Source organism: Centrocercus urophasianus, unplaced genomic scaffold (genome assembly GCF_019232065.1).
Source record: "Centrocercus urophasianus isolate 14NV4802_14NV808 unplaced genomic scaffold, USGS_Curo_1.0 seq_14, whole genome shotgun sequence".
NCBI lineage: Eukaryota > Metazoa > Chordata > Aves > Galliformes > Phasianidae > Centrocercus > Centrocercus urophasianus.
The window spans coordinates 8,078,954-8,087,865 of NW_024884586.1; the positions used below are offsets into that span (position 1 = coordinate 8,078,954).

The 8,912-nt window shown below is 36.0% G+C and overlaps 1 protein-coding gene across 1 annotated transcript in view; it reads right to left on the reverse strand.

Moving 5' to 3' along the window:
* MUC5AC (mucin 5AC, oligomeric mucus/gel-forming) overlaps positions 1-8,912 on the reverse strand; it is a 53,558-nt gene that overhangs the window by 3,084 nt on the left and 41,562 nt on the right. Inside the window, exons 32-47 of the mRNA XM_042815064.1 lie at positions 8,769-8,904; positions 7,835-8,037; positions 7,213-7,387; positions 6,810-7,060; positions 6,313-6,496; positions 5,808-6,006; positions 4,658-4,836; positions 4,345-4,414; positions 3,947-4,047; positions 3,571-3,602; positions 3,091-3,268; positions 2,292-2,396; positions 2,077-2,111; positions 1,589-1,711; positions 1,379-1,477; positions 548-676 (exon numbers count right to left, since the gene is read on the reverse strand). Coding sequence (XP_042670998.1) covers positions 548-676; positions 1,379-1,477; positions 1,589-1,711; positions 2,077-2,111; positions 2,292-2,396; positions 3,091-3,268; positions 3,571-3,602; positions 3,947-4,047; positions 4,345-4,414; positions 4,658-4,836; positions 5,808-6,006; positions 6,313-6,496; positions 6,810-7,060; positions 7,213-7,387; positions 7,835-8,037; positions 8,769-8,904 — 2,199 coding nt within the window. The remainder of the gene's footprint in view (positions 1-547; positions 677-1,378; positions 1,478-1,588; positions 1,712-2,076; positions 2,112-2,291; positions 2,397-3,090; positions 3,269-3,570; positions 3,603-3,946; positions 4,048-4,344; positions 4,415-4,657; positions 4,837-5,807; positions 6,007-6,312; positions 6,497-6,809; positions 7,061-7,212; positions 7,388-7,834; positions 8,038-8,768; positions 8,905-8,912) is intronic.

The window sequence follows — 8,912 nt, forward strand, 5'->3', positions numbered from 1 at the left end:
GTGCACACTGGGATATTTTGAGGTACAAAAAATCAGTGTAGATTAAGGGTTATGTCAGACAGTGTAAAACAGTTAATGAACTATTGACAGTATAGATATCTGGGATTGGTTTTTATCTTTCCTGAGGTGTATTAAGTAAACTGAAGTAGTTTGTTTTCCTTCACCTTTGCTCTTAATGATTGGTTTCCAAAAATGGAATTATAAGCCTAAATAATTTAGGAATAAAAATCCCATTGTTTTCTGGTAATATTCTTGCTCCTAGACACCTGGTACTTTTAGGAATGCAAAGCATTATGTTTTTCCCTTCTCCCTAGTATCCTTTGCTATCTTATTTCCTCAGTGAGGATATATTGCCATTTTAAATTTTCATTTGTTTTTTTAAAGTGAAATTTGATGGGGTACAGTTTCAGAGAGGATAAAATCGGAGTTACATCCCATGTGATGCTCCTTGTAGGTATTTTTCTAGGATACCATGATGTTGCTATCGCTGGTGCTAATCACTGCAATCTTTTCAAACAAACATGAGAGCTGGTAGACAAGTACTTACAGGTTCACAGAGATCCGGGTTGAAGGCGGGACAGCTTTTCTTTGATATGACTGTAATGAACTGGCCATTGTATTTTTCACATGTGTAAGTTGTACAGTTATTACCAGGTGGGCTCCAGAATTTTCCAACCTGAAAGTAGTTAAATTAAACAAAGGTGAATAAAAGGCATCTTGCCTGAAAGTGAGAACACACAACTGGTGTTCATCATTGCTGTGCACTGCAGTATGCTTATTCTGAATAATGTCCTTGAATGGCAGCTGGTAGTTGCTCATTGACCTTTTTCATTAACCAAGTGAAGGGGATGTGATTTTAGGTGGCTATGGTCATGGTTTTTGTGTGCATGGCTTAAGTGAAGGCTGACTTGTGTTTCAGTGGTTTTGTTGTCAGAATTTATGATGTGCCCTAGTCCTGTTCAGGTACATGGCAGAATTCCAGGTGTTTTCACCAACGCATCCTGTTCTTGAGCTCCCAGCTAACTTGAGATTGGATATTCGGTGCAGAAGCTGCCTCCATACATAGAAAGACAAAACTGAGCAAAATTGGTGCTATGTTTTCTTGCTGAAGGCAAATAAGATGGCATTGCTTTCACATATTTTTCTATTTAGACCTCTGAAAGCCATTGTTCAATATCACAGTTGTTTCCAGAAGCTTCAGTTAGCCTCATGGCTCAAGGTTCTGTTCAAGCTATGTGAGTCAGTCCTTCCTCATCTGAATAAGCAGTATTGTAATATGTGAAAAGACACTGCAAGTAAATGTGATAGAGGCAAGGAAAGGAAAGAGTTAAAAGGCAAACAGAGTTCACCAAAGGTGAGCTGCAGCAGGGCTAGTTACCTTAAGCACGTGTGTAGTGTTGTCTTCCATGACCACTATGCAGGCTTCAGCCTTGCATGTGCCACAGCACTTTCCAGGTTCCTCTGTATACTTGTAACCCTATTTTGAAAGAAACAGAGAGGGAATATTGTTGAGCCAGGACACTGAGATTAAGTGGCAGATGTTTGAACTGAGCAAGGTAGGCATTACTGACCATAAAGAAGCACTCACCACTGGACAGTAGGTGTCACAGGTAACAGGCTGGCACTTGACAGCAAACTTCTGATGGCTTGAATAAGAGGATATGGAGCAGCTGCAGCTTTCACAGGGGCCTGATGGAATCACAGTTCCAGGCTAGGGAAAGACAGAAGAAAAATCGGTATTAGTAATAGCAAGTTACTGTGAGTATGTACCTAACAGACAATTCAAGGCTGAACTATCTATCAGCTAAACTATCCTTAAATTCAATTTTGGTTGTTTAAGCAGAGTTTCTATTGTTGGTTATGTCCATGCTGCTTCTCATTTTGAAAGGAAATTATGCTAATGTTACAGGTGAGCAGATAGTACTGTTGCATATAAGAAAAGGTGCTGATATGCTGACCTCAATTAGTATCTTGGTCCTTTTCGCAAAACGGCATCTATAATAGGAGTCTCAAAAACGTTTCATTGTGAACCTATGTGAAGTTGTATTTTTATAGTGAGTTACTCTGTGTACTTACCGCATAGTAGGTTTCATTGACTACACAGCCATGTCCTGGAAAGAAGGAAGAAAGATAGTGTCACCAAGGTATAAAATTTAAGAAGCTGAAGTATGTGAAGAAACTCCTACTTTTTTGGCCCAATGTGACAATGTTGATTAATTACATCTTTTTCTTTTAAGGATTTTGTATTCATAGCTCTGACTAGCATGTTGAAAAAGTTGCATGGCACTTACTGCATTCAAAGGTAGGGCAGCATTTTCCAGGCTGTGTTACTGTAATTACTTCCTGTCCCTCTAAGCATTGTTGTGTGACCTCAGGGCAGAGGCTCGTATTGCAGTCTGTGTAATGTAAAAGAAGACAGCAAATTATGAATTTTTAAATTTTGTTTGGCATGAACTTCAGAAGTTTTCCAGTGAGGCAAATACAATGTTTTAAGTAAAAACAAGTTAGTTTAATAGCTATTTCAGTATATTTGCCCGTCTAATTTTAAAGTGAAAGAGCTTTTCTAACCTTTGCAAAGCAAAGCACTGGCTGAGAAGAATAGAGTGATGATTGCTTGAAAAGACATATTTCCAAAGATAAAATAATCAGAAAATCTGATGGCTCTCTGAGTTTCAGACAGTCTCTTGAACAATTCTTAAAAGTTCAAGAGATGTATTAAGATTAGATAAAATATTTATGCTGGTCTTTGAGAAATAAGAGATACTGAATAGCTTTTGATTGTTGTTTCAGGTGGTGGCAGTGCTACAGGTTTTCTTTTTTTTCCTTTCAAACATTAAATTACAAATTTACAGCTACTTTCCTTTGTCTATGAGTGTAAAATTGATTCATCTTTAAATTTGTTCTTTTCAAGAACCTAGTAGATGCTTTGCAGCAAGGCTTTAAAAAGCTGTATGAGGGAGAAAAGTTACAAGATCAATGTAAACTATATATTAAAAAAAAAAAAAAACACAAACAAGAGAAATTACTGCTGTAGATCCCCAAAACAAGTATAGTACATTACTCACAATAAAGAACTGAGACAGTACTTACAGCACTCAGTCCTGGTACAGCATGGATCTTCTGGTATCTGTGTCTGAACAGGCATGTATCCTGGTTCAGAACAAGATACTTGCTGTGGCAGAGGACATTCATATTTTGTACAATGCACTCTGAGAGTAGATCTGTCACAGACACATTCCTGGCAATTTTTTGTCCATTTTTCTCCTGGCTATACAAAAAGAAAATGAAAAATAAATAAAATAAACAATTTTTTTTAACTTCTAAATGTTTTATTCATAAATACAGTTATTGCTAACTAGCTAATTACATCAACCTTTTCGTGGTCCTAGTATTTTTAGATTTGTTAAGAAACCCTTAAAGTGAAACAAATTAGGAGAAGATGCTAGAGACCACTGAAGGTTCTGAGGATGTTGGTTTGCTCTTGTGCAACACCAAACAACAAATGTCCTCTTGCTTCAGCTGCTTGTATTTGATAAATTACATTGATGTAATTTTGATAGCGATACTCACCCATCTGAATACTCCATTTGGCTCTCTACAAGCTGAAAAAAGAATAAAAATAATGGGGATTTATACCACTGACTACTGACAGAAGGAGTAAGTTTGTGCAGTTTGAAATAAAAACACCATGAACATAAATCTAGCCAGACTAGTTCATATGAAATGATAGATTTCTTCCATTTTGCCTAGTCTTATGTAAGTAAGGAAGATGGGGAAAAACTATTGTTTTTTATTATTACGTTTTTAGAGACTAAAGGAGCCTAAAAAAGTTGATCTGCCCATGATCTGACTATGTAAAAGATGACAAGTCTCCTGCCATTGTTAATCGGGTCTCCTCTTTAACAATCCAGATCTCCATTCCCCAAACCGGTTATAGAATACTTACAGCATTCAGAGACACAAATGTTGCTGTCTTCACTCAAGAGTGTCTTTCCTTCAGGACAGAAACAACCTTCAGTTACTCCATAGCCAGGACGGTCAACAAAGCTGGAGTGAGAGGAACATATATATATGTATGTGTTTTTGAGTGCCATGTTTTTGCAGTGAAGCTGGAGAGAGGTGTGTAAAGAAGGTCGTTGTGTCAGATACAAGGGAGACGAATGAATTTGCATTTTGCTGAATGGAACTGGAAGTACATATTTATAGCAATGACTGATATCTATGAATTTTGAATAAACAATGAAAATTCATGAGATTTAATTATGAAATAGTTATATTTTGTAAGGAAAGTAGTTAAAAACAGAAGGAAAAAAAAAGATAAACATTTGTTTGGTCTTTCCATACCTTTGGCTGCAGGTAGCAGAATTAATGGACTCACATGGCTTGTATACCATGTTTGCTGGACAGTTGTATGCTGTATGACAAAAGATGAAAAATGATCAAAAACTGATAGTAGATATTGTGATATATCTACTAGATATAAAGAAAAGTGACTTTATCTTTACTGTCTACATCAGGGGTTTCTGACAGTAAGGACATTTCTGTATTTTTGTAGGTAAAATGCTATAGTCAAATGTAAGATGCAACATATACTTGCTCAATAAAATCCTAACTACTACTGGTTTACTCGTACATTTTTGAGTCCTGCAATACTTACGGCATGTATTGTTTGTCTTTCCTCTCCAGTCAATGCAGATACCTCTTGCAGCACACTCTGTAGCATATATCTCCAAACTGGAACACTGCATGGATTCATCAGTTATGCGACATCCATCAAAAACACATCCTTTGTAAAATGGTTCTGGAGGTATCACGTCATGGCATTCTGCAAAAACTCTACAGACAGAAAAGAAACCAGAAGAAACTGGTTATTATATAAAATCTGATCGCACGTGGCATTTTCCCAGTTAATGGCATGTTACTCTCTGCTTCAAAAGGAATGTATTATGAGAAAGAGAGTTAACCATATGAATGGCCACTACTGTGGGAGATAGATTCAGGAATGGAAAGACTAGGAAATTGAAGCTCTATTCTTTTCTAAAGAGGCTTGTGGGTATAATATTTATGTAAGTGTACACAATGTTTTATCAGTCTGACACTTGAAATTTCTTGAAGAAGGCAATTGCATCAGATAGATGGAAAAAGAATGCTGTAAGTACTCAAGGAACAGAAAAATCGGATAGAATAGCTTGCAACTTATTAGACATTACAGAAGCATGCAGATGAGGGTCTGTATGAATGACACAGCTGAAAAAAAACTTTTGCTAGAGTTCACACAAGTATAAAAAACAGCCTTTGATGATGCTGCTTTTTTTTTTTTAAATTCCATAATTTAATTTTACATAAAATGTGCAAAGAGCGAAGACACTTTGGCTAAGACATTTATGTCTGTTCTGTTTTTCTGGTTGGTAACCAAATTCTTTCCCTTCAGGACTAAGGGACCACTTCACATGTAAATTTTCATCTTTCTTTTAATAGCGTGACTAAGAATGAGTAAGCATACCCTAGAAAGCAGGGAGGGAAAAAGATAACAGAAATGTATGTGGTAACAATCCAGGGTGTATGGACTTTAGTGCTTGCTGGGTCCTTCATTTTCTAATTCTTGCTCAGCTATCTTTGCAGTGCAAGTCCTTAAAGAAAAGCAGTTTCTTTATCAAAGGCCTTTTATTGTATATATCCTTATATTAGGTTGATGTTTTCAGCAATGATCCCATGATAGGACTGTAGTTCATACCATTTCATAAAATACTGAAACATTTCTGTATAGAAAGAGCAAGTCAGTTTTGGTTGTTTGTTTTTTTTCTTACTTGCTTATGATAAGCTTGCAGAGTTCAGGAACATGACACTGTGGCCTTGCAGGAGGTGTGGTTACTATTGATGGTGGTGGTACTCCAGTGCATGATGTGTCATTACCAACAAGCCAGTGATGAGCCATTTGGGGACAGGAAGAAATGATCTTACCACTTGGCAAGCGACATTCATCTCTTTTGTTATTTGTACATGTTCCTGGAAGATAACAGAGACAAGGTATGTTAGCTTCATATGCCACATCACTGTGTGATGCACAGTACATTAGTGTGCTGATACTAAGTTTAGATGTGATGTGCTCATGAAATTCTCTACTTCACAAGGATTCTTTACAGTCGAATGAGTTTTAATTTAGTTTAGGAAAAAAGCAGTCAAAATCCAAAACCCAAATCTGACATCAGAAAACACTTCAAAATGTATATGCCTATCATGATCTTGCATAGCCAAAGTGGGTAACTATAGCTATGGAGGATGGGCAAAATATGATTAGTACATCTGTCTTACCACATTGTCCTTCAGTATTGTTGCCAAATTTGCTGTATGGGAGTTTCACAGAAAAGATCAGCCCACTGAAGGTGATGGTTGCGCCAATTTCTGGTATTTCTACAATCATATTGATTCCAAGTGTGGAGAAATAAATGCCATCTTTGTGAAAGCCTGGTTGGACAATCTTATTGTTGAAGTACATCTGAATGCAGAGTTTAAAAAACAAAAAACAAAAAAACAAAAAAACAAAACACAACTTCAGAATAAACTTCTGCTTCTGTCTGATTGTTTTAATGTATTAAATGATAATGTATTTTCTAATCTTCGTAATCATGCGTAACTTGGTATTGTTGTGCATCATATCCAACTCCTGTTTCTATTGTTGTAACTACATACAATTCTCACCTTTATAATCTGATATTCTAACAAACTGTATTTCAAGTGAGAAACTGTAAGGCCTGTGGACCTTATTTCTCTTTTTCAGTAACAGAGAAGTAAAAATAAATTTATTTTACCACATTTGTCATCACACCATTCAGGAGTTCACGGGTCAGCTTCACTGTTGCAGATTTGTAGAAAATAATAATGGATTTAGGACAGGAAAGTCCATCTTTTGAATCACAGTAGTAATTCTCAATGTGAACACGGAAGTTGTCATATTTAGGCACAATCTGTTTCACCAGAACATAAGTGCAATTTTCAAGGAAAGTATAGTAGGTTCCATCGAAAGTAATATAATGAGGGTCACCCCATCCACTGCAGACACCTAGCATAGAGAAAATATTTGTGTTAACATGAAAGTAAATATAGACGAACATACTACAGTTTCAAATGCAACCTTGGGAAAACATAATTCCCTTATATTCTGTGCAAACTTTTGCTTATTTTTGAAAATTTAAGTCCTTAATCTACACTTACATTGACACTCATAGTGGTAACAGCATCCATTTTCATCAGGTACCAATACTGCTGGATATTTGTTTGCACAGGTAATTTCCTTTATAGGTGGACATACTGTTTGGTTTACTATAACTTTGTTGTTTCCCTCACAGATGAGTTCTGTACAGTTGGATAATTTGAATCTCTGGCCAGGCTGCAAAATGAACAAAAATTGCTGTCACAGAAATTTGCAGACAGGTATGAATTTTACTAATATTGTTATGAGATGTAACCCTCTATACTAGCTTTGATTTTTCTGCTCAGTGAAGAATCAAAAAGCAATAGAAAACGTGCTTTTTTATTTCATTGAGAAGGTTTGTTACGTATACTATGCTGTGCATTAAAAAGCATGTTTAACTAGCTGCAAAATGATAACAAAAAATTATTGTACTTTTCTTTCTTAGTTTACAAAAAAAAAAAAAAAAAAAGGAAAAAAAAGGGAAAAAGATGCATAGAAATTTTATGCCATATATTGACTGGTAATAAGAGTTATTCTGACAACCAAAATATATAAGATTGGCAACTGTTTCTTTCTTACACCTTTCTGGTATAAAACTAACACTGATGTTATTTAAAAAATCATAACATGGAATCAATGTACCTGTAGGGGAGGGTGAGTACCAGAAACACAACCCGGAGGAAGAATTGGATGTGTTGTTATTATGGTAGGCGTCTGAGGAGATGCAGTGGTTAATGGAGTAGTAAAATTACAGTCTCCAGTGTAGCGTTCAACTGTACATTTTTCACTACACCTAGCATAAAATCTACATCCATCACTATCCATTGTGCTGTAAATCAGTTCACCTGAAAAACGGGAAAAAATACAGTCAAATAAATAGAAAAAATGAAAATTCTTCAAAATTGATCAACGCATTACCTTTTGAAGTGTCCTGGTTTAAACTGGTGTGGTAGAGAATTTTTTTTACAAATAAACTGCTATGTTTCAGTCTTTCAGATTTAGGATGAAAATACTGTTGCTGCTGAGCAGTACTTATACTAAGTTAATAATTCCTCAGCATTCTCCACTGCCCTGCCAATGAGAAGACTAGGGTTGCAGAAGAAATTATGAAATGATAAAACCAGACAGGCTGGTACCAACTGAGCAAAGGGATGTTTAATGCAGTATGACACCATACAGAACCATGAAAATAGGAAGAAATGGGGAAAAGTGCAGCTGTTGCCAAGGGTCAGGATATAGGACCTTATCAGGTGGTGATGAAAAATTTGATGGGGTATCAGTTGTTTAATTTATGATATATGTTACAGAATATCTATTCAGTAACTAATCATGACTAACAAACACTGCTCGAAACTAAAAATCAGGCTTTTATATCTGGGATTTCCACAATAGCTCTGAAGTGGAGAAAGATACTGAAAGACTGTGTAATAGTCATCAGTATGTCACATTAATAGAAAACAGAAAGAAACTAATGCTGAAATTATAACAACAAAAGTCAAAATAAATACAAACAACAATAATTTAAATACTACAAATGAGAAGACAAATTGAAACTGAAAAAATTACCAGGACCCACCAGGTGAATAAATGTTGTTTCCAATTTTACAGAAACATGATGTTGATATAGAAGTACTGGTGCTGAAACTGGTGGAAAATGTGGAAGATGTGACGGTGATGAAGGACGTAGGGGAGGAGGTGCCTGTGGAGATGGAGGTGGTGG